Here is a 26411-nt window from a genome sequence, read left to right as displayed (position 1 = left end):
GGTGTATATGCTTAAGATCATATGATTTTCTCCTATTGCAAACACTTTTAAAAACAGAAATAAATAGTACACTGTAAGTAAATCTGCAAATAATGTAAAGAAGCTAAACTGAGGTCTTGCACTGCTATGGAAAAGCAATATGAAAGTAAACATTAAACACTTTACAGCTGCATATTGAGAGTGGAAAATTAGTGCTGTGTGATATGCTAAAGAGGTTTACAAAACTCAATTCACTAGATTGGCCAGGCGTGGTGGCTCACGCCTGTAATCCCAGCACTTTGGGAGGCCGAGGTGGGCAGATCACAAGGTCAGGAGATCGAGACCATCCTGGCTAACACGGTGAAATCCCATTTCTACTAAAACTACAAAAAATTACCGAGGCGTGGTGGCAAGTGCCTGTAGTCCCAGGTACTCGGGAGGCTGAGGCAGGAGAATCGCTTGAACCCGGGAGGCAAAGGCTGCAGTGAGCAGAGATCGTACCACTGTCCCAGCCTGGGCAACAGAGCAAGACCCCATGTCAAAAAAAGAAAGAAAGAAAGAAAGAAAGTGATATAGATTGTCACAGTTATACGTCTTTAAATTGAATTTTTCTGATTATAAAAGTAAATAAGTGGGTCATGTGGTATTTACATTTCTCAAAACTTGAGGTAAATTTTACCCCAGAAGAAAACAAAACTGCAAACACATACTGAACTCTAGTAAAAATATACAATGAAGTGTTTAAGAAAGAGCACACTGATGCTTGCAACTTATTTGAAATATATCAAAAATGAATTAATAAATGGAAGGTTAGACAGCTGCATACACATCTTATAAAGCAAGTATTTATATTAATGATAGGCACTAGATGGTAAGTATGCAAATATTTACAAAACTTTTTCACCTTTATGTTTGAAAATTTTCATGATAAAATGCTGCGGGGAAAAGAAATGTAAAATCATCATAGGAAAATATGAAAAACAAAGTACAGTATAGGAAAAATAAAAGCACCATACAGACATAAAACCTACACCTAGGATCATATTGTATATAACGTTTTGTAACTTCCTTTCACCACTTAGCACTATACAATGAGCATTTTCCTTGCTTTCTAAATGTTCTTCCAAATGGAAGAGAAATCAATTACATGCTGCAACATAGTTTGTAACTTCCAATTCTTCCTTGTTATACATCTGAGAAGAATCCTATAATTATATCCATCTTTCTGCACATCTCTGATTATTTCCTTAGGATAAAGTCCCAGAGTAAGATTCCTGGCCCAAAGAAGTAAACATTTTAAGATTCTTGATACATTTTGCTAAACTCTTCTCCAGAAAGGTTTACCAATTTACATTCCTAATAGCAGTGTATCACAGATGCTAGCTAACCAGACCCATGAGTTTACATTTCAAATTAAATGCTTTCATAAATAAAATTTCTCTATAATTTCTGCCAAAAAGACAATGTTCTTTTTAAAAAAGTCTAAAGTAAACAATCCTAGTACCCAAATCTTGGCTCCTAAATAATATACTCCAAAATCAGGTCTATTGACTCAGGGCTTCTTGAAAACATGGCTGACTCCAGCAATGAGACAGGAACTAAATGAGCCTAGTACATCTTTTTGTGCCTGAAGTAAGAAAATCATCAAAAAATGTTGGTGACATATCAAAAGGACACAAGAGTCAGCTGGAAAGAGCTCTTATTTGCGAAATTTGGGATAAGTTAAGCATGAAAATGAGTAACACTAATGGATTATAACATTCTGAATTCCAAAAAGTCTTTAAGTATACAATCAAACAATAACTACATGAATAGATGGATGAATAAAGGAAGAAAGGAAAAAAGAAGGGCAAACTCACTTATGCTAGAACTTTTTACTTTCTGCACAGTAAACCATCATAATGCTATTTGATCCAAACAAGAATCATCAATGGATGCTAAAAACATTAGTAAATGTTTGCTGAGGAAAGATGTTTACTTAGCTTCAAAGTATCTACCAATAGCTTAATTATTAATTACAAAGGAAAAATAGGTATTTTCTTTTACTGTGGAGAAATTGGGTAAACCCCTCTTAACTAAGGATTCAAAACTAACATCACCAATAATGAGACTAACCAACATCACAAGACACCCATTAAGACACACCAAGGATACATGACCTATGTAGTTTTCCTCCCAAAACTACATAAACTCTGACTAGGCTGGGGGCTGGAGGAGGAAATCACCCGCCCAAATGAGAGACATTCTACAAAACAATTGTCCTATACTCTTCCAAAATGTCTACATCTTAAAAGACAGAGAAAGGCAGAGAAACGGTTCCGGATTAAGCCAGGCTAAACAGACATGTTGATGACATGTAATATATGATCCTGGATTGGATCCTGGGTTGGAAAAATTGCCATCAAAAGCTCGCATTGCAAAAGTTGGCAAAATGTGAATATAGACTGTAAAACAAATAATATTACATTATCATTGTTAAATTTTTTGAATTTGTTAATTGTACTCTGGTTGTGTTTTGGGAGATGCTGAAGTATTTAGGGATAAAGGTACATGGCATCTGTAATGTACTCTCATGGTTCAGCAAAAATCATACTATATATGAATACATATAAATCAATAATACATAGAGAAAAAGCAAATGTAAAACGTTACTAAATGGTGAGTCTAGGGGAAGAATATAATGTACTAGAGTTCACGGTAGTATTCTTTTAATTGTTCTCTAGGTTTAAAAATTTTTTTAAATGAAGTTTTAAAGAGCGACAGAGATTTTAAGTAAATACAGTCTTTCTTTTTTGTTTTTAAATAAAGTAATATTATAACCACTAAAACAGAAAAAAGTAGTACATACTCACCACACTAGAGGTCTGCAAATAAAGTGAAAGTAAATAGTCTTCCTTTCTCCACTCACATAAACAAAGTTAGAGTTTGGTATATATTTTCTCCACATTTTGCTAAGTTTATAGAACATATATTTAGTCTAATATTAAGTAATTCTTAAAGAGTCACATGAAATGAGCAGCAAACATTTTATTAAGTGTTCCATTGCCTCTAAAACTCATTGGCAAAAAACAACCAAGTGACATGGATCTATAAATTTGGAAAAAATCCAGGGCTTATTACCTTTATCTTATCACTTAGAAAACACCTTACCAGAAGCCAACACACATTTCATAAAGTATAACAATTATTTACATAAGAAATGTATATTTCCTAGTTAGTAACTGTCAACTCCTCGCCATAACTTTTTACGTCTTAAACTCATGTTGTTTTAGTACAAATGGGGATCCTTTGCCATAATTTACTGTGTCTCTTTATCACTCATAATCACTGACTAAGCCCCAAAGCAAAAGTGGAGGTTTTGTTTTTCCTACTTAAAGGTTTATGAGTTATGCTCTTACAGTTTACTGGAATCAACTGAATTTCTAAATTATCTACATTCATGTTAAATACCTGCACAAAAGCAGGATTTGGCAGTTTCCAATTCCTGCTTTCACTCCTGTACTTTCCTATGTCATTTTCCTGGCTCTCCCAAGAATAGAAGAAAAGGTATTATGTAGGTATACTTGGGTAGGGGGGAGTTGAGTAAATGGGTTACAATTAATATTTTCCTATCAAAATCTGTTTCATGTCTCATAAAATCTTTCTCACACTGAACAATCATATAAGAACATGTTCCTTTTACTAAAGTTGTATAATCTAAAGCTTAAAATATTAGCATATATATAAATAACTGACTATAAATGGATGGAGCAGGTTTAGTTTTCTCTTCGTACCTGGTCAATTAGAAGTTTCAAAGTTAAAAACTAAAGAACAGGGGTTCTAGCCTCCTGGATTTCATTTGCCCCTCCTGGGGCAGCTTAATACATTTCACTATCTATAAAATGCAATCTATAAAGCTCTATTTCCCAATCTATAAAACGGGGACAATAATGTTTCCTATAAAGGACTTAATGAATTGATCAGCTAAAAGGGCTAGATTCAGTCCAAGGTAAGACATGGATTTAGTACTTGGCTACTATAAAAGATTTTTGTTGATTGAGAAATGGGGGCAAGGGAAAGTGACTTTCTTACACCCAGTACCCTTCTGTTTTACGTACAGATGGGCTTTAAAAGCTCTCATTTCTTAATACCTTCCAAAAACCTATAGATACACCAAGGTAGAGATATCTCAGTCCTTCTAACCTGACTTCAACAATTGGAAACACAGCTGGTGATCACACAATTACACAGCACTGCTGGGAGGAAACCCACAAAGTGCTACCATTTGGGTTTCCTTCTCTAATCAATTGCTATGGTTCACTGGCAGCAGTTAATGAAAAAAATGAAATCATTCAGGGAGATTAAAGGATATTTATGGGAAAGTTCACTTTAAAAAGATATTGAATAATTAGCCAAAACAGGACGTAAATAGAAATGACCAAAACCCAGCTCCAGAGGGTCGCTACTGAAGTTACCAATGCTGCTGAGTCCCTGCAGGTCAGCTCTGCAATTAGTTTGATTCTCATGGTACCAAACTGAATGTGACAACCATGTTATATCTCATTCCTGAAAAGGATGAAAGTTCTGAGAGCTCTGAGCTCATCTACGACCAGCATAAATCCCAGGCTCCGAAAGCCAAGACCCTTTTCTGATTTTACTAGCAGGGCAGCTCTCTGTCTGGCACCTATTACTTCTAAATAATACAAAGCCCATCACTGTTAGCCTTAAGTGGAGGTGAAATCCAAGAAACAGGTACTGCATATTTCAGTTAAAAAAAAAAATGTGCCTTTTCTCTTTTAAAAGACAATTGCTGATGACCAGCCCTAGGGAAGAGAAACGTTTGAACCCTGGGAAGGTCTGAAATCTCACCTCTGCCTCCAGGAGAGCTCAGAGAACATTCGGTCTTTCATGCCCTGGAAAGAAATCCTCTTACTTCAGCTGACCCCTAGTAGAACTCAACCCTAAAGCACACGCTGCAATAATTTCTATTTATGGGGCTCCCAGAATGGAAATTGGGAACGGCCTCGTGGATCAGCCCCAAAGGCCTCGCTAGGTCCCTTGCAACCCTGTGACCCTCTAACTCGAGGTTGAAAAAGTTTACATAAGTGGTATCGTGACTGTTTCTGTCAGCTGGAAAAGACCTTACCTCTTTCTCTATTTTGAGGAGCTTCTTTACAGCCACCTCCTTGTCCTGTGATATCCATTTGGCTCGATAAACACTCCCGAAACTTCCTCCACCGCAGTTTTCAAAAAACTGCAAGTCATCAAATTTAATTTGCACAAAGGAGGCACCGAGAGACGACATCTCATAATGACAAAGTATTATACTTCCACAAAATCTGCAGAAAGAAAGAAAAAGAAAAGCTGAATTACAAATATATTAGGCTAAATCCTCTGAATCCTACTTTAGATACTATATCACGAACGAGTCCTGTGAAACTTCCAGAAAGTCATGGTGACTTAGGAAAAAGAAAAGCAATATTATAAACAAATTGAAATGAAAACACTCACCCTGGCAGCCCACGCAAAATTCAACAACAACCTGCCCAGACTTTGAAACACAGCTGTCCACAGAGAAATGGCTCAGATTTCCCCCTGACAAAACCTGCAGCAGCACTTCCTACCCATCCCGAGGAGCTCTGCCGAAAGGCTACTGTGTCACCAGGTCTCCTATCAGGAAGCCCTGACAGGCGGGAAGCATGCTTTCCACAGCAAGCTTGTATAGCTCCCCTGGCATCTGAGGCATGCCACCTCTCCACGCTGCGCTCACTTCACACAAAATATACACAGCCTAAGCCGCTGAGCATCCTGGTACACAGACAGCCAAAGGGTTGCAAACCGAACACACAATCAATGTTTAGACTCCAAAAACAAACTTTCAACTTAGGGATAACAGAAAAGCTGGTCAAGTGTTTGCCAGAAGTGGCTCCCTGGACTGTATATTGTAACAAAACTTAAAGAGTAGAAAAATTTGCCCTTGATTACAATATATTAAGTCATCCAAAGAATACTGCCAAGGACGTTAAAAAATATTATGCTTGTTTCCAGAGAAACGTATTACCCCTCCCAGAGATTATTCTAGTGATCTTTCCTACGGTGTAAAGAGTTTTACTATTCTCCAGGTAAGTGGCCATTCTTAACACCCTATGACAAACCATAGATTAGTGAGACTTACAAACACAAAAACTGAACTAAAATTGGGCTAAAATTTTGAACCTACATAAAAAGTTTTAAAATGGTGAATAAAAAAGTTGGTGCACATAGTCTTGCAAAAAGCATACACCAGAACCTTATGAGGGAGCAAAAAGACAAATCTATATTTCTAGGACATTCTACAAAACACCTGGTCTAGGCTCCTCATAATTGTGAATGTCACGAAAGGTTTTTTTTGTTTCCTGTTTTGTTTTGTTTTTGTTGTTGTTGTTGTTGTTGTTTTGGCAGAGAAACTTCTAGCATAAGGAAAACTTAAAGAAACACAATGACTAGGCTGGGTGTGGTGGCTCATATCTGTAATCCCAGTACTTTGGGAGGCCGAGGCAGGTGGATCACTTGAGGTCAGGAGTTCGAGACCAGCCTGGCCAACACGGCAAATCCCTGTCCCTTAGCCAGGTGTGGTAGCAGGCATCTGTAATTCCAGCTACTTGGGAGGCTGAGACATGAGAATTGCCTGAACCCAAGAGGTGGAGGTTGCAGTGAGTTGAGATGGTGCCACTGCACTCCAGCCTAGGCAAAGAGCAAAACTCCATCTCAAAAAAAAAAAAAAGAAAGAAAGAAACACAATGACTAAATATAATTTATGATCACTGGATTCTGGATAAAAAACCATAGAAAATATTATTAGGATATTAGGGAAATCTAAACATTAACTATATATTAGATGATATTAATTCATCCATGGCAAATAATGGTGTTTTTGTTTTATAGATGGATGTCCTTGGATGTATTGCTTGGGAAAAGCATGTAGACATTTTAAAGTATGATGTCTATAATTTACTTTAAAATGGTTCAGTCCTCATCCCTGTTCCCCAACACACACACCCAAAAAAGTACATGGGAATAGAGAGAGGGAGAGAGAAAGCAAGTGTGCCAAAATGTTAAGAACTGGCTCATCTAGGTGACAAGTTGGGCATTTTACTACTCTTTCCATTCTTCTGTTGAGGTTTGTTTTTTGTTTTGTTTTGTTTTGTTTTTGTTTTTGTTTTTTTTAAATAAAAAGGTAGAAGGGGTTGGTTTGTATCCATATAAACTGGCAACATTTCTCCATAAAAAGCCTGGGACTCTGCTGAGTAAAGTGCACAGGCAGCTCAAAGATCTTAGCACGCAGCTGGCTAGCCATCCCATTTCAGGAAAATCAGGTCACTGAAGAATGCTCATTTCTCACACGAAGTCAAACGCTACTCTACTTTGGGGAGAAGGCGAAAAAGAGGAAGGGTTATTTGTTCATCCTCTAAAGTTTAGAAGATATACTTCACATAAAAATATGAGTGAAGGAAAGATCACAGTATCCAAATATAGTCTATAAACATATATGAATCAATAGTTTATATTACCAACATTTTGTAATTCCTATTTAGTTAAACGTGGAGAAGAACAAAATTTGGATAAAATTTGGGGATGTTGCCAAGGTAGGTATATAGAGTATGTAAGCTAAAAAGTTTGTTCAACCAAATGTCAAACACCATTTGCAAGGTTCCCTCAGCATTACAGACACTAGGTTTACATTTTTGTTAATTATGTTTATAAAAGCATTACAATGAAATTGAACTACAAAACTTATCATAAGAAATAGAAGCTTCTTGCTTCCCCATTCCCCATACCCAATTCCCACTCTCTAGACACAACTAATTTCAACTCCTCTAGCATTTTCTTTTGGCACTGAACTCTGTATTTCTAAAGAATGTGCTTATATTACTATTTCTTGATTTTCCATTTTAGATATTATCTATTAACCTCTCCTGTGGAAGATAAGAATTTAGTTCTCATATGTCACCCTCTACCTCCATGCATACAAACATGGCACACTTGCCCAAACCTCCCAGCTTCCAACCACACTGTAACATTTGGTTAATAGTCAGTGTTTACAGTAACCCAACAAAGTAAACATTATTCCCAGCAGTGCCATGGAGGATTCAATAATTACATTTCCTTTCTTGTATAACTTTTTGATTCTCTTAGAATTATTAGTTGCCCTGTTTTTGCTTTTTTACTGTTGTTTGCTTAGCTTTTTACACTCCTAACACATCCACCTCATTAATCTCTCCCAGAAGCTGCAAAACTTCTCTCAGTAAAATTAAGACAAGTAATTTCTCTCTTTTTTTTTTCCTCTTTGGTTCTATATATTTTTTAGAGACACTCCTTCTTGACCCTTCATCCTGACTCAGTCTGGCTGGAATGGTTGCTCTCTAGGCCTGACTTGGGCTGGGACTCCTGTTGGCTACCATCCTAAGAATTTCCTTCACCTTTTTTGTCTGTGAGAACCTTGTCTTTGGATTTCCTGTCTTCCCTTTCTTGTTTTGTTCCCTTGTTGTGACAACACATATCTCCCATTAGCTACCTGAATAGAGCACACAGAATAGAATTTTGTGAGAATCTGTGTATCTTAAAATGTCTTGATTGGTAGCCTGGTTGGGCATACAATTCTAGGTAGGAAACAATTTTCCATATAACTTTGAAAGTATTACTTCATTTTCTCCTAGTTTCTAATGTGGCTACTGAGCAGTCGGATGTTACTGATTATTAACTATTTTTATATTACTTTTTCCTCTCTGAAAGCTTTTAGGATCCTCTACTGATCCCAGGAATCCTGAATTTTAATAGGATATGTTTAGGAATGAGTCGTTTTCATTCACTGGTAGGACACTCAGTGAACTCTTTCAATCTGTAACTCAAGTGTTCTAATTCCAGGAAAGTTTCTTGTGTTATTCATTTACCACTTATAGCCACTTTGACTTGATGTCATCTCATTTCCTATACACACGAGGAACTGCCTGCATTTCCCAATATACACTGACCTTTCACATCTCCACACTTCTACACAGACTAGTGTCTCTGCTTCAAACACTCTTCTCTGCCCAGTGAACTTCTATCCCTGACCACCTCTCTGAGTCTCCTGAGCACAGTTAAATGCTCCCTCTTCTGTGCCACAGCACCTTTCTTCACTCATTGATGTTTCCCACTTAATTCCCACCAGACTATAAATTCCCTAAAGTCAAAACTCAGTTCTGTTTACATCTGGACCCTAGCACCTACTACACAGCCAGGTACACAGTTATGCAGCTTCTCCATTAAAAACGCATTTGTTGAATAAGTGAGTAAATAGTTTCTGGTTATTCTTCCAGTATACCTTTTGTAGCTGGAAAGATTTCAACCAAGTCATGTAAGACGTAAGGTGTGTACTTTTTACAAGTACCCCAGAGGGTTCTGAAGCAAATCCTGATTTGGAAATGCTGCCTAGGCTTCTTGGAAGACTGAGGAGAGTGTATTTGGGACCTCCAGTACTGGGTCACTCTGAATCCCAGGGTCAGGGAAGAAGGAGGAGGAGAGAAATTCTTTCCAAAACAAAGGTAGAGGTCTGAAGCAGGATAAGATCAATATGAATCCATCTAAGCCTTATGCTGCGGAACAAACCCAGGGAATACGGATGAACTGAGGTAGGATCAGTCACAACTGACACTGACCTAAGGGTGCCAGAAAAAGGCTGACCTCTGAGAAGCACACTTCTCCAGGATGTCACCACTTGACAGGAGGCAACTAGCCACATTCTTCATAGAATCACTGCTACTCTGTGATACACCATGCCATGTGGGAACTGGCTATTTGTGAATGGAACTATCCAATTACTTGAATGTTTTATTGAAACCATAAAAAATTAAGTTCCAACTGAATACCAAAGAAACCAGTAATCTAGGGTGTATGAGTACAGGTTTAACTCCAGTGAGCTTGGCAAAGCATCATGGATGTAGCTGAAAAACTTGGTTGACATTTCCACTCCCATATACATGAAAGTTAGACCATATATACATATTTTTCCCCTTGAGTTTTCTCTCCTTTAAGAATCATTTTTCCAAGGGGATCAATTTATGACCAGAAGAATGAAAAATCTGAGTTGCTAGTTATTTATACTTAGAGCATGTTGGGGAAGACTGCTACTTGATAAAATTATGTTCTAATTTTTCAAATGTATTCTGCACTGAATGAATATACCAGAATTTAATAAAAAGTCATCTATATACATTTATTTACAAGGTATATCAAGTCAAATCCAACATTTTCATCTCACTGTATTAAAATAATTGTTTTCACCAGGCACAGTGGCTCACACCTGTAATTCCAGCACTTTGGGAGGCCGAGACAGGTGGATCACTTGAGGTCAGGAGTTCGAGACCAGCCTGGCCAACATGGCGAAACCCCGTCTCTATTAAAAATGCAAAAATTAGCCAGGCATGGTGGTATGTGCCTGTAATCCCAGCTACTCAGGAGACTGAGGCAGGAGAATTACTTGAACCCGGGAGGCAGAGGTTACAGTGAGCTAAGATCGCGCCACTGCACTCCAGCTTGGACAACAGAGCAAGGCTCTGTCTCAAAAAAAAAACAGAATTGCTTTCACAAAAAAGGCAATTTTGTAGCATTCTAACTGTTGTTTTTATAAACTTTCAAAGCTGTTTTAAATGTTAAGTATCTACCACACAACACTGAAGGGTTAGAGCAGACATGTCACAAAAATCAAAGTAAAATAAGGCATCACAACTCTGTAAATGTTGAAAATCAATTATTTGGTGGTTGAATCCAATCATTTCACTATTTGAGTAGAATGTCAAAAAATTTTTAATTTAAAATTTTGCTTAAATTTCAAAAAAAATTTAACTATTAAATGGCTGAAAGCATATATAGCAGCATCAGCTAATTATCAAAAGTGGAACCATATGAAAATAGGAAATCTTAAAGAGTTATTTTACTTTTTAAAGTTTTCAATCTTCTAGTCCAAAAAAGTAGACTTAAGTTTCTCTATTCACAGATCTATTTTGCTTCTTGATTTCTTAGATCCATGTTGACCTCAAATAAGTCATTTATCTTTTCACTGTTACTTTTGCCCAGTTAAAAACAAAAATGACCCTACTATAGTTCTAACGTTAAAAATCAAGGTTTTAGAATTAGATTGACATGAGTTTGAACTCTCCCTCCACCTCTCAGTAAGGTAACTTTAACAAATCACTTTTTCTCAGACTGTGGCTTTTCCAGATGCATAAATAAAACATTTCAGATCTTTTCCATTCAATGTCACAAAACTGACAGCCCCAAAGTTAGCAAGTTTGCACAGTATTTGACTTCATTGATACATCTCACTTCCAAATAAGAGATATTTCAACAGGGAAGTATCATGATTCAGGGGAAAGACCCCTACTAGAGAGATCTACCAGCAGATCTGTTAGTAGCTACTTGGGCAAGGCACCATGCCCCTCTGACCTCACTGCAATAATACCAGTACTGTGAAAGCGCACACATGAGCACAGTGCCCAGCATACGGTATACATGCAATTAATGGAAATTATGATTTTCTCATTATTTTAATAACCCTTGATGTCATATTTCGCCATCCATTCTTTAGCTTTTATGGTCAGGTACGTTCTCCTCAATAGCTTTCCTCTCCCCATCTTCAGAATTGTTTTATATTACAGCTCTTAGTTTTGCAAAGCAATTATTAATAAATAAAGGTGCTATTGATCCCTAAATCATTTTCCTCTCTGCATATGTTCTAATTCTTTCTCACTCCTCTGTTTAACCGTCATTTTTGTTTTTGGTGATTTCTGAAAGATCTTATTAGTTAAGTAACTATAATTTATTTTAAACTTTTTTCACCATGTGAATATTTAAATTGCTAAAACACTGTATTTTCTTTTTTGCACTTTTTGGATATTTGCATTGCTAAGATCTATTTATTCAATGATAGCACTCACTTTGGTAGGGTGCTGGAGCATCCCCTCCTTCCCCGGTGACCACTGTCTTCTTTCAGACCTTACCGGCTGCATAGTCAATGGACATCTAACCCAGGAAAACTATAACCTGCTTATCCAATACCTGCAAGTGATGATTTTTTTAAAAAATTAAATCTACTTTGGCTGGGCACAGTGGCTCACACTTGCAATCCCAGCACTTTGGGAGGCCGAGGCTGGAGGATCACTTGAGCCCAGCCGGGCAACACAGGGAGATCTCATTTCTAAAAGTAAAAATAAAAATAAAAATCTACTTTATGAAAGGATTAACTTTACTAGAAAAAAGGTCTTTGAACTTTCTCTGGATGTTTCTATCTTGCGGTTTTATATGGGCCTGTATTTCTGAATTTAGATCCTTCCTCTTTTTCCTGTCCCTAATTCATACTTCCCTTTCCCCCTTCTTCAAAAAGTAAGGTTGCCAGTTTACTTTTTATACAATATAGGAAGAAAAACTTAACTTGTTTTATCATGACCTGGATATGACAAAAAAGATACTTTTTGAAAAGAGCTTTCAATATTCAGCAAATTATTTTGCCAAACTTGCTGCCTTGATATTTATGCTAGTATTATTTCAGCCTCTTTAACATAGATCAGTGAATAAATTAATAAAATGTGCTTTATCATCATGTGTATTAAAAGAACACCACTTGGAATCACTGTTCTGCAAATTTTGTTCCCCTGAGTCTTATCTTCAAAAAACTAAGGAAAACTCTGGTTCAGTGTATTTATCCAGAACACCAAGGTCAAAGATTCAAAGATTCTATTCCTCAACAGGACTGCTGTTCTACTGGTTTTTTGTTTTTTTGTTTTTTTTTTAAATAACTAAAAAAGATAAAAGCTGACTGGGTACAGTGGCTCACACTTGTAATCCCAGCACTCTGGAAGGCTGAGGCAGGAGGATCGCTTGAGCCCAGGAGGTCGAGGCTGCAGTGAGCTATGACTCCAGCCTGGGTGACAGTGAGACTCTGTCTCAAAAAAAATAAAAATTAAAAAAAAAAAGTTGAAGACTAGGTATACGAATAGAACCAACCAGTACTGTGTCTACCATAGATATTTCCCTTCTTCCTCCAAGACTGCTCCTAGAAAAATAGTTTCTTTTTTTTTTTTTTTTAAATTATACTTTAAGTTCTAGGGTTACATATGCACAACGTGCAGGCTTGTTACATATGTATACATGTACCATGCTGGTGTGCTGCACCCATTAACTTGTCATTTACATTAGGTATATCTCCTAATGCTATTCCTTCCCCCTCCCACCACCCCACGACAGGCTCCAGTGTGTGATGTTCCCCATCCTGTGTCCAAGTCTTCTCATTGTTCAATTCCCACCTATGAGTGAGAACATGCGGTGTTTGGTTTTCTGTCCTCATGATAGTTTGCTCAGAATGATGGTTTCTAGCTTCGTCCATGTCCCTACAAAGGACATGAACTCATCCTTTTTTATGGCTGCATAGTATTCCATGGTATGTGCCACATTTTCTTAATCCAGTCTATCATTGATGGACATTTGGGTTGATTTCAAGTCTTTGCTATTGTGAATAGTGCAGTAATAAACATATGTGTGCATGTGTCTTTATAGCAGCATGATTTATAATCCTTTGGGTATATATCCAGTAATGGGATGGCTGGGTCAAATGGAATTTCTAGTTCAAAATATAGTGTATCTTATACAGAGTAGGTTGGGTTCAGTAAATAGGACTTTAGGTATGGATATCTGAGAGAACTCAACTTTAAATAAGAATCTAAAAAACAGAATAGCCGTTGTTTCATGTTTTCCCCCTCCTCTATCTTTACCATAAGAGTAATGTAACTCTCTAGTTAGAGCAATGGTAAGAATAAAAATAAGCTAAACATTCTTATTGAAATAAAGTAATTTAATATTTCAATTAATAAAAATCAACTTCCACAACACACTTCCTTACCAAAAACATTGTTACCAGAAGTAAAAGATGGGAGGCACAGGAATGTAGTTGGTTAGAGCACTTATGCCACAGAAATGCTGCGTGGAAACATGTCTGTGGTCAAACAGAAGCCCAACTAGGAAACATGAATTGAATACAACCTACGGCCACGGCATGGGCCGCTGCGTGGGCTTGTTGTGTTGAGTAACTGGGAGCTTCTTGTGGCATGAGGAAGAGAATGGGGCCAGAATTGAATAAAGTGAGAGTGCACGGAGAGCGGGGATTTCTAGGGCTTGGCTAGAAGAGGAATTCACAGGTGTCAGGACGGGGGATGGGGAGAAAGTCATAGCCCATGAGTACACAAGGCTCACTTCAGTTTGCCACCTACCACCTATCCTGCTCCCACCCTAGGTCTTGCTGCTACTCAGCTCTTGTTTGTACCCCAAACTGTTTTCTGTCAAATAGAAAGTATATCAGACCATCCTGGCTGCTGACAGACAGGTACAGCTTTAGACTGAGTACCTGGAATGAACACTCCCTGAGAAGGGTGAATGCAAGGGTTAAAACATGGTAACCCCAACGTAAGATGGAGGGTGAAAGGAATGGGGATGGTAAAACTAGGGAAGACTAAGACCTTATATTATGTTTTGATGATCAAAAGGCAAGGCTATCTGTGGATGAAAGTTACAGAAAGAATTCCTTGTTCTTTGGGAGGCCAAAGTGGGAGTATCGCTTGAGGTCAGGCATTTAAGACCAACTTGGGCAGCATAGTGAGATTCCATCTCTACAAAAAATAAATAAATAAAAATTAGCCAGGTGTGGTGGTTCATGCCTGTAGACCCTGCTACTCGAGAGTCTGAGGCGGGAGGATAGTTTGGGCCCAGGAGTTCAAGGTTGCCATAAGCTATGATTGTGCCACTGCACAAAGTGAGACCCTGTCTCAAAAAAAAAAAAAAAAAAGAGGATTCCTGGGTTAAAGTTGGGCAACAAGAAAATCTGCCACCCTCTTTAGTAGCGAGTGACCCACTACCAAGAGAGTTCAACGAGACATGGGGTGTGGAGTGGGAGTGGGAGACTTGCATCAGCTAGGAAAGCAGAATGAATCCACTTTAAGACCCACTCCAACCCTGTGAGTTGATGACTAATCTACTATAAAGTATAGACGGTCTCCTTCCTTTTCTGAGGGAGGCAGTTATGAACCCGACACCAAACATCATGGAGAAGCACAGTGAACCACATCAGTGATGGAAATAATGGAAATGATTTGGCCATCTTCTTCAATTTCTCCTCCCAAACTGGGTGGGAAGCTAAGAGCCACATTCCAGGTTTCTATCCTAAAACTTTCCTCTTCCTTCCCTCGCATTCCCAGAGCAAAGAGGTCTTTTTATCTTGAAAGCCAGAGTATAACCACCTAACATCAAAACTCTTTGGATGATGATCTACCCCTATTCTTTTATCAGCAAAATGGAATTGCACCACCCCATGCAGTATTGGGCCGCACAGCTTAATGGTGCAGGACTCTTTATTAGGACCAATCCCATGTTCCTCGTGTGCTTATTCCCATATGTGGTATTACACAGTATTGTGCAGAAAGTGATATGAATAAACAGCTGTCCTACAGCATCAATTTCACTTTAACACTATGGGGAATAAGCCAGGCAAGGTGGCACATACCCTTAACCCCAGCTACTGGGAAAGTTCAGGTGGGAGGATTGCTAGAGCACAGGAGTTCAAGGCCAGCCTGGACAACATAGCAAGACTCTGTTTCTAAAGAAAAAAAGATCTGGGGGAATAAATATGTATCTGTTTGTATCAATTTGTTCAATTTAAGTAAAACAGAGAAGGACAGAAGGGAATGCAAAATCCACATAAATTTTTAAGATTAAATACAAAATTTTAAAGCAAGTACTTGCTTGCATTGGGTTATCTGTGGCTATATGGACAAATTCTTGAAGGAAAACATTCATTTTTCCCCACAACAGAGTACTTTGGTAGAAAAGTTTAATAAGTAAAGATTTACTACATGATGTGCAGACAGAAGTTCTTTCCTTTTCTTTTTGGTTTTCTTAAATGGAAGCCCGGAGATGAATCCAGAAAGAACGGTGTTGGGCCTTGCTCAAAATCAGCTATAAGAATGGTTCCAAGTGGTTCTAAAGCATACTTTAGAAACCCCAAGCAGGAGAGTAGTTATGAAAACCTACCTACCCACTACATAAGTATGACTTGGGAACAGGACAGGGTACCAAAGGCAAGCCTTAGCTGGAAGAGCTGAGTGTTATGGTAGGAATGCGCCCACCAAAATTCATGTTGAAATTTAATTACTTCGTTGCTAATGTAACAGTACTGGGAAGCAGAACCTTTAAGAGGTGATTAGGTCATAAATGGATTCTCGCTGTTAGCCTGGGAGTAGGTTAATTACCTCAGGAGTTCACTTTTTCTCTTTGTCTTTCATGGCTTGCTTTCGCCTTCCACCCTTCCACAATGGGTGATTCTCACCAGATGCCAGAGCCATGTTCCTGGACTTTCCAGGCTCCAGAACCATAAACCAAATAAATTACCCTTGTTCCTTGTAAATTACCCAGGCTGTGATAGACTGCTCTGGCAGCAGAAAACAGACTAAGACAGTGGGCAAGCAGCTCTGTGTATAACTTGAAAAATGTGGTAAAACATCCTTCTTTACCACACTGATACAGTGGCTAAATTTTCATGCACTGCCACGAGCATTTCTATGTGCTTTCTCATAAAGTCATGCACCACATAACTATGTTTTAGTCAACAATGGACTGCATATATAACAGCAATCCAATACGATTATAATAAAGCTGAAAAACTCCTATTGCTGAGTGATGGCACAGTTTCCTAACATCACAGCACAATGCATTACTCATGTGTTTGTGGTGACACTGGTGTAAACAAACTTATTACGCTGCCAGCTGTATAAAGGTATGGTACATACAATTATGTACAGTGCACAATGCTTGATAAGGACAATAAATGAGTATTACTCATTTATGTATTTACTATACTTTTTAATCCTCATTTTAGAGTGTACTCTTTCCACTTAAAAAAAAAAAAGTTAACTGAGGTAGGTCCTTCAGGAGGTGTCCAGAAGAAGGCATTGTTATCATAGGAGATGGCAGTTCCATACACATTACTGCCCCTGAAGACCTTCCAGTGAGACAAGATGTGGAGGTAGAAAGCAGTGATATTGACGATCCTAACCCTGTGTGGGGCTAGGCTGATGTGTGTGTTTCTTGGTTTTTAACAAAGTTTAAGGAGCAAAACAATTTTTTAAATTTAAAAATAGAAAAAAAATCTGACAGACTAAGGATATAAAGAATTTTTGTATAGCTGTACAATGTGTTTGTGTTTTAAGCTAAGTGTTATTTCCAAAGATTCAAGAAGTTAAAAAACAAGTTTAAAGTTTATAAAGCAAAAAAGTTACAGCAAGCTAAGGTTAATTTATTATTGAAGAAAAATGTTTAAATAAATCTAGTAGAGCCTAAGTGTATAGTGTTTATAAAGTCTACAGTAGTGTACAGTGCTGTCCTGGGCCTTCACATTCCCTCACCACTCACTCACTGACTTGCCCAGGACAACTTCCAGTCCTGCAAGCTCCGTTCATGGTAAGTGCCCTATACAGGTGTACCACTTTTTATCTTTGATACCGTATATTTTATACTGTATTTTTACTGTGCCTTTTCTATTTTTCGATAGAAATACTTATTATTGTGTTACAATTGCCTATTCAGTACAGTAGCATGCTGCATAGGTCTGTAGCCTAGCAGCGACAGGCTATCTCACACAGCCTACGTGTGTAGTGTGTAGTAGGCTATAGCATCTAGGTTTGTGTAAGTGCACTCTGCAGTGTTTACCCAACTACATCACCTAACAACGCAGTTCTTTCAGAACGTATACCCATCATTAAAGGACACATGACTGTACTTATCCTTAGAAGCAGGTACTACTGTCTCTAACTTATATGAGTGAGAAAACTGAGGATCAAGGGTATGAAAGTAGCTCAAGCCAACTACCTTACAGGTGACACAACTTGTGTCAAATTCAGGCCTGACTCCAAAGTCCTATCATTGTTTTCTACCATATCGTGACTTTTTGTTAATAACATTCTGCCTCTTGCTTCTAATCTGCCTTTTGTTTTCCCTATTTAAACTAACTCTTTTCTTATTACAGTAATTACTGGATTGCTTACCATCCACCTAAAGTTCAATCTGAGGCTTTAATTTCCTATTACAATTGAAGACACTGGGGTTAAGGTGTCAAATGTGTGGCTGCTTTGTTCTCACAGATTCTACTGTGCTGGGATTACTTAACAGCTATTAGGGTGTAATCGATGCTTCAGCTTTCTGTAGGAGGGGCTGATATAAGAGCACCCATGTATCCATCAAATCAAGCTAAGCTCTATCATTCATAGTCCTCTTACCTTACCAGGTACAATTTTCTGGTCACAGCTGGAACTCTGCTTATTTGTGTCTACTGAGGCAAAGTTAATAGCTGCCAAAAGACTAGCCTAAATCTTCCTTGCAGTAAGACCAAAAGGGGCCTTAACTGTTCCTATTACATTTAGATAGACAAGACACTCACCCTGTCAATCTGTCCTGGGCAGAATAAAATGGAAAACAAGTGATCTAAATTCATTTTTATTTCCAGCGTCTCAGGATACAGACATAGAGCTATCTTATTCCAAGAAGTACTATATCCCTACAACACCTTTTTCCAGTTTAAGAAAAAAAACAAAACAAAAAACAAACAAAAAACATTGATTCATCTCTTCTGAATCTACCAATTTCTAAAATAAACTGTCCATTTTGCTCTTTCACTCCACACCAATAGCTTCACCTTACATCTGATTTCTTTTCATGAAACATCATTGTAATTTCTTCAGTGTTTTCTCTGATGATTGGATTATTCACTCCACACCCCTCATACCTCCTACTTATAATTTTGTAGCCCTATCGAAGTCAGTTTCACTGCTCATTCCAGATAGGCTCTGAGCCAATATACTGCCAATAACACTCACTCTTGTGCTAAGTCAAAATGCACAGTGCAACTTGCCAAGTTTCCTTATTTGGCAAGAAGGCCCCTTAGTTCCCAAGATCTTTGACCATCCATTTTTAGATCCAAGTCCGCGTGTTTAATATTTGGATATTTTTCTCTCTTTCCCCCTCTTTACTGTGTCCTTATATATTCCCTAAAAGAATAAGAAAAACAGATCAATCATTTATTTGCTTTTTTAGACAAGAAAGTCCTTGCAATTGCATCATGGTCATTTACTCTGGAATTATTATCACTAAACTTTTTTATTTAAACAACAATATTTTGCAGTTAAAAAAACTCCCCAAATAATCTCAAAAAGTTATAAGAATTAAATTGTGAAAGATTAAAATAAACAGTGCAGGGGTCCAAAAGACTATTTTTATCTTAATTCTCTATTCCCAAACTAAATTCGTATTCATTTACAATATCCTAAATCTCTCACTATAGTAGCAGGAATTTAAAACAAAGACTCTACAAATGACCATAATCATAATTAAAATGCAGCCATCACTTTTTTTTTTTTTTTGAAAATTGAAAAACAAGTGAAATTTCACTGTGGAGATAGGCCTACTACAAGGAGGACATTAACTAGCCTCGAATCACTTGTTTATTTTTGTCTTGAAACGTGTTTGGAGGTTTGGATCCACTAAATCCTAGCTGTTAATTTCAAGGAAGGTCAGGTAAACAAGAAGTCTCTCCTAAAACAGCTTTGGGGTTAAAGTAGGTACTGTTTTCAACAATCTTAATTCAAATATCCTCAAATTCACTCTGTAAGACGATTCTCACACACCATTATTAATGAGAGCTGCTTACTGTACTATACTTGGAATGGGCCCCTAAATTGTGTTGCTTTCATTATTACAGAAACTAACAAAAATAGTAATTAGGTTCCCCATAAACAGTGCTTATGTGCGATCTCAAAGCGCATCAGAAACATAACATTTTCGGCGATCTAACAGAGATAACCTTTTTAAAAATTTTTTTAGGCAATCGGATGTCATCTAGCCAGTCCTGAATTAAAGTTTTCTGAAAGCTGTCATGGGCAAGCGAGGCCAGGCGAGGCGGCGGCCTGGGTAAGTACTTCTGGGCCTGGTGCAGGTCTGGCAGCCCACAAAAAGACGGCTGCCTGAGGGTCGCCAAAGGGGACAACCCGGGCTCCGTTGGGAGGAAAGGGGGAAGCCCGAGAGGGCGGGCGCTCCACGCTGCCCAAGCCTGGGGAAGGAAGGGCGGGGAGCGGCGGCTCTGGGTGGCTCTGGATACATTTACGCATGTTTGTAAAACTGATCTTTAGTGTTCATTGTTCCTGCTGGTTATTCGCATGGCCTAATTACGTGAGGAAAACAGAATGAAAGAAAATGGATGGGAAGCAACACCGCTAGCGGCCGAGTTCTTAGAAAAGCAGAAGTTCGTCGTCCCTCCTCGCACGCACAGCGAGTGCTGGGAAGTGGCCTGCATCCTGCCCTGATTTGGGGGCCTCGCGGTTCCCCTCCCGACAGTGCCCCAACCACCCGCTGCTTGGCCGGCTCGGCTGCTTGCAGAGCCCCTGCCAGTGCCGCACGCCCAGGGCCGCGGAATCCCGAGCCGCTCCGGCCTGCGCCCCGCGCCTCCAGGCACCAACTTCTCCATGGGACTGGCCCGAACTTTCCCGAACCGCACTTGGCGGCGCCGCGGCCGAGGTCCCGCGAGGACTCCTCCGGCGCGGCGAATGCTCGCTCCGGCCGCCGCCGCCGCCGCGCGGGTCCTGGGTCGGGAGGGGAGCCCCAAGTAGCATCCCGAGGCCGCCTGGACTCCCGGGCCCCGGCGGAACCTCGGCCCCGAGACGCGAGGACTACTCGTGAGCGCGGCGGGCCTCGCCCCCTCCCTCCCCGCCCTCCGCGGGCTCCAGCCTGGACCCTACCTGGCTCCCAGGCCGGGCGCGAGCAGCAGCCGGGGGCGCGGAGGCCCCGCGCGCGACGAGGGCGGCGGGGGTTGGGACGACAGCGGCCCGCGCGGCTCCCACGCTTCCGCCGGAGTCAGGAGTTGAACATTCCGCCTCTCTGCGCGGCGCCAATGAGGAAGACAGTCACGGCAACAGCACCACCTACCTCCCGGCGCGGAACGGCCGGGCCGCCCTCCCCTCACACGCGCGGGCGAGCGGGGCGTGGGGAAGGCCCTTGGGCCTCCCTGGCCTGCGCCCGGGGGGCACCATCCGCCCCGCGCCCCGGCACCCGCCGAGGCCCCCAGGCACACCTGCCCTGCTGTCGGGGGAGAGCTGTGGGGGTGTTCCCCCTGGCCAGCATCTTTTTGACGAGTTAACACCACCTGCTACGCCTTCAACTCAGTCTTCAACAAACAGGCGCGGGGCACGCAAAGAAATAGAGGCTGTTTTGTGCCCTGCAAGAGTTAATTCTCTAGTTGGGAAAGGGACAAACGTAGAGATTTCTGGGAACACAGGTCTGAAGGCTGCCTCCCTAGAAAGATCAGTAGGTACCTCTGGAATTTTGAGGAGGGGCCGTGGTCCGCTGCTCTAGTTGGTGACTTTAACAGAGCAGAATTCAGATGAGGAACCAGAGTCCATTACAGGCCTAAGCCAAAGGTAGAGGGTGGGCGTTGGGAAGAAAAGAAATTTCTGATTGGGGAGGATGGTTTTGTGAAGGAAAAGTGCGAGGAGGTAGCAATGCATGGGCAACATTATCCAGGAGTTTGAATTTGAATTCTATTATCCATGGACACCGGGGAGCAGTGAAAAATTAGAATCAAAGGGGTGAAATGGGTGTTTGTGTTTTTGTTTAAACCGTAATTTCGAGAGAGTAGTCCACAGTAGTTATAGGTTGGGTTGCTAGGATGGAACCAGGATGAGTGGTAGATATTGTCACCACCCGGTTGTGGGATCATGAGGACCTGAGTTAGGGTGTAGGAAATGGAATTTTTAAAAAAATGGGCTGGGTGTGGTGCCTGTAATCCCAGCACTTTGGGAGATCAAGCTGAGAGGATTACTTGAGACCTGGCTGGGTAACATAGTGAGACCTCATCTCTAAAAAAATCAAAAACTTAGCCCGGTGTGGTGGCACGCATCTACAGTCCCAGCTACTTGGGAGGCTGAGGTGGGAGAATCGCCTGAGCTGGGGAAGTCGAGTCTGAAGTGAAACACAATTGCATCACTGCACTCCAGCCTGGATGAGAGTGAGACTCTGTCTTTAAAAAAAAAAAAAAAAAAAAAAAAGGAAGAAGAAGAAGAAATGGAATTGAGAGAAATATTAAATATTTCAGCAAGAGGGCACAGAAATTGGTAACCCACAAGATTTAGAAGAGAAGCAGCAAGATTTAGAAGAGAAGAAGAGGAGAGATGATGCCAAGATTTCAGACCTGGATGACTGGAAGAATGATGGTGTCATTGACAGAAATAGGAATACGTGAAAGGGAAGCTGGCTTCATGTTGAGTTTGAGGTCATAGAAGTAAAAACAGGTAGAGATGCAGCAACTGAAATATGAAACCGAAATTCAGAAAAGAGGTCAAGAGTGAAATAGAAAATTTGTAAGTCATTCAATAGGTTAAAGATATGAAAGCGGAGAGATGGGTGAATAGAGGTTAAAAAACAATTTATTAGTCTGATATTCAAATTAATTTGCCCTTTGATAAGGACTGGAGATTTTAGCATTAATAAATTGTATTTTGATAACTGAGAAATTAGAATTGATGAAAATTGCCATGCTAAAAAAATTTGTAATGCAGGTCTAATAAAATAATTCAAATAATTCCATCCTATCCATTCAAGGAAAAACTAAGGCTCTTTAGCATAGACCCCAGGCGTAGGAAGACCACTCATTTTACCTTACCTTCAGAAGCACTTGTTTGTGATGGAAAGGACACTAGACTGAGAGTCAGAGAACCTGACTTCTGATTTTAGAGCCACCGGTTATCAGCTAGAGTGCTTTGCAGGATAGGCCACAGTTTCCTCCTCTACAAAATAAGAGGGACTAATTAGAAGTTAGTTACAGGTCCCAGCTTTAAAACCATGAATATATTGCTTTAAATTTGGAGCACATGGCTTAAGAGCATTAATATTTTTAGCCACATCGCCCTTGCTTCCCATCCCTTTTCCTTCATTCTGTTTTCCTCACATAATTAGGCCAAGAGAATAACCAGCAGGAACAAGGAACACTAAAGATTAGTCTCGGAAGTATGCTTAAATGATAATCTAGTAGACATTTACTTGTCTTCCCAAATAGGTTGCAAGCCCTTTGAGGTCACATCTTCTATTCTGTGGTATCGGCATATGTATTGTCCATAGCTGAAATAAATATATAATGAGTGCGTGATAAACTGATTGCCTCAAGTTTGGTTTTTCTTTTGTCAAGCTGCCTATTTCCTATTGATTATACTGATCTTTCAGGGTCCCAGAACTAATAAATATAGTCTAGTATGTGTTCTCAACACTGACTGCTTTTTTGAAGTTTCAGATCTTTTTTGAATTGGTTAATGCTCACCAGGCAGAGTTGAGGTTTACCTGTGTGAAAAGCAATAATAAAAGAGATCTAGTCAATCCTCTCTTATCAAACCTGTCTATTCGTTTACTTCAAATGTTTCCACACTAAAAATAGATGTACTCTTAGCAGGGGGGTGGCTTGGAAGTCCTTAGCACCCTCTTATATCCAAGAACATTCTCCAAAAGAAACATGCAATCTAAGTTGAAAAATACAAATATAGCCTAAGGAAAAACTTTCCTACCTCCCTATTCAATGCGACTGTTTCCTCTAAGCCCCTCTTCCAATAGATATTCTGAAACTGCCACCAGCTATCAGTGGATGAGAAAAGTGCAGACATAAATTCTATGAATGGCAGAAGGAATGGCAACTAAAAGGAAGAAAGCAGTCTTTATCCTCCCCTCTTATAGTGGTAAGAGTTATGGTGCAAGCTGGCATCCAGGGCATTTTCTCTAGCCGTGTTAGTTCTCCATCTTAAATTGTTTATAGTCTATGCCCAGATCATAGCTAAGAATTATCCAACTTTTATGCAAAGGCCAAGACTTTACCTCCTGTACAACTCTGAATCCCTGGGATATAAGGTGTGCAATCAAACATCCTGTAAGTCATTTAACCATTACCTTAAAATTATAAATGAAGCCTAGATCATTGTTTGAGTTTAGTTTTTACATCTAACTTGAGAATCAAAGAGATTTACAAGAATGTTCAGGATATCGAGTTTATTTAGGCACCCTGGGACATGAAAGGAGCAGTGTGGCAAGAAGACATATTGAAGACTTTTACAAAATGTGTTCAACAAGCATTTACCAACTGCTAGGCACTGTGCTGAGCTTTATGATTATAGCAATGAACAAGCATGGTCCCTTCTCTCAGAGTTTTCAGAGTGCAATGGAAGAGCCAGCAAAGACACAAGCAATTACACTGTGGTATGCTCTTAAAGGGGCAAAGATTGGGGCTTCCAACAGGGTACCTAGCATAGTTTTGAGAGGTCAATGAAAGCTTCCAAGTCAAAGAAGCTCCAAGTTGATACAAGAAGAAATGACGAGGATTTGCTGGACAAAAATGAGGAAAAGATATTCCAGGCAAAGAACAAGTGCAATGGCCTGAAAGCATTATCAAGTTCAAAGAATAAGTTCTTTATGTATCCGAGTAAAGACATCACCAGCAGGGAGTAATAGCCCTCATAGTAGTAGTAAAGTAATAGCAGAAGCAATAATAATAACAGATGGTTAATATTTACTGAATAGTCATACACCATGCACTGAATTAAGAGTTTTACACAGACTCTCCCCATTTAGTCTTCGCAATAACCCTAGCAGGTAGTTTAAGTCATCATTCCATGCTATGGAGCCAGAAAAAGTCTTGGAAAGATTGGGCAACTTGCTTTCCCTCAGGGAGCAAAAGGTGGACTTTAGGCTTGTTTTTTCAGATCAAGCAGTTCTCAAAGTTTTTGGTCTCAGGACTCCATTACACTCTAAAAAAGTCACTGAGGATACCAAATAGCTTTTAAGTGAGTCATATCTATCAATATTTATTCTATTAGAAATTAAAGCTGGGCGCAGTGGCTCACGGCTGTAATCCCAGCACTTTGGGAGGCTGAAGCAGGTGGATCACAAGGTCAGGAGTTCGAGACCAGCCTGGCCAACATGGTGAAACCCCGTCTCTACTAAAAATACAAAAATTAGCTGGGCCTGGTGGCACGCGCCTGTAATCCCAGCTACTCTGAAGGCTGAGGCAGGAGAATTGCTTGAAGCGGGACCCAGGAGGCAGAGGTTGCAGTGAGCTGAGATGGCGCCACTGCACTCCAGCCTATCTACAGAGCGAGACTCCGTCTCAAAAAAAAAAAAAAAAGTTAAAGAATTCACTTAAAAATAATTAGTCAATAAGCCTACCTATGTCAACATAAATAACATTTTAGTGAAAAATGACCATTGCCCCAAATTTTAAAAAACTAAAAGAATACCATTGTTTTACATTTTTGCAAATCTCTTTAATGTTTGGCTTAGTAGACAACAGTTGGATTCTCATATCTGCTTCTGAATTTATTCCAATATCATACTACGTGTATCCTCTGGGAAATTCCACTGTACACTCATGAGAGAGTGTCAATATTTTTATGAAGAGCTCTGACCTCGCAAATCCCCCAAAGGGTTCCCAGACATTTTGAGAACTGTTATTTTAGAGTCTGAAGGGAGTTGGTTGCCGTGTTCTCTGCTTCAAGATGCAGCATAAGAGGGCAGCTGCATCAAGCAGGGAAGAGAGCACTTTGCTAAATGTTAGAAAATCTGGGATGTGGTGCCAGCTCAGTCCTTAAACGACTGTCCCTTCCTTGGGACCATACTGCCTGATAGTCATGTGGGATAATAAAGTCCTACATATCTGAGTCTTGAGTCTTGAGTCCTAGTCACTGCTTACTCTTTACTGTTGTTTGCCATGCTACTTTTCTTTAAAATACTAGATCTAAACTTTGACTGAATCATAACTTGAGTTTGTCACATCCATTCAGCACTGAGCCTTGCTTTTTTTTTTTTTTTTTTTTTTTTGAGACTGAGTCACCCAGGCATGATCTTGGCTCACTGCAAGCTCTGCCTCCCATGTTCAAGTGATTATCCTGCCTCGGCCTCCTGAGTAGTTGGGATTACAGGTGTACGCCACCATGCTGGGCTAATTTTTGTATTTTTAGTAGATACAGGGCTTCACCATGTTGGTCAGTCTGGTCTCAAACTCCTGACCTCATGATCCACCTGCCTCAGCCTCCTAAAGTGCTGGGATTACAAGCATGCGCCACCACGCCTGGCTGAGCCTTGCTGTTCTTTCTACTCAACCTTAACTCTACTTTATTGCAAGAAATTCATATACCTCTTCCGAAAGACATAACAACAGATATAATTTTCTGGCAGAATCCTGGAGTTATTTATTATTAAGTGGTATTATTAAGTGAAAGGCTGGTAATGACTTTGGATATGAACACTGGGATTCACTGAATCCCAGCATGGGTTCACTGAAATCAAGATGTTTCTAGTTTTCGCTACTGGTATCATAG

General features: G+C 39.8%; 2 protein-coding genes across 3 annotated transcripts in view; one reads left to right on the top strand and one right to left on the bottom strand.

The window, feature by feature from the left end:
• MAP3K20 (mitogen-activated protein kinase kinase kinase 20) overlaps positions 1-21153 on the bottom strand; it is a 189118-nt gene extending 167965 nt beyond the window's left edge. Inside the window, exons 1-2 of one of the 2 annotated variants that reach the window (XM_007965380.3) lie at positions 20802-21153; positions 5105-5297 (exon numbers count right to left, since the gene is read on the bottom strand). In XM_007965380.3, coding sequence (XP_007963571.1) covers positions 5105-5263 — 159 coding nt within the window. In that variant the 5' untranslated portion in view covers positions 5264-5297; positions 20802-21153. The remainder of the gene's footprint in view (positions 1-5104; positions 5298-20801) is intronic. The other variant, XM_007965383.3, reaches the window with a different exon arrangement.
• LOC119625342 (uncharacterized) lies at positions 19892-21199 on the top strand. Its single transcript, XM_038001917.2, has 2 exons — positions 19892-19977; positions 20196-21199. The coding sequence occupies exon 2, from the start codon at positions 20264-20266 to the stop codon at positions 21197-21199; it is 936 nt and encodes a 311-aa protein (XP_037857845.2). The 5' UTR covers positions 19892-19977; positions 20196-20263.
• Positions 21200-26411: the final 5212 nt, after the last annotated feature.

The sequence above is a fragment of the Chlorocebus sabaeus genome, chromosome 10, assembly GCF_047675955.1.
Source record: "Chlorocebus sabaeus isolate Y175 chromosome 10, mChlSab1.0.hap1, whole genome shotgun sequence".
Taxonomy (NCBI): domain Eukaryota; kingdom Metazoa; phylum Chordata; class Mammalia; order Primates; family Cercopithecidae; genus Chlorocebus; species Chlorocebus sabaeus.
This window is presented reverse-complemented; position numbering and strand designations above follow the sequence as displayed.

Bases quoted from the DNA above. Each gene is read 5' to 3' on its own strand.
- LOC119625342 (XM_038001917.2), top strand. From the start codon at position 20,264: ATGGGAAGCAACACCGCTAGCGGCCGAGTTCTTAGAAAAGCAGAAGTT.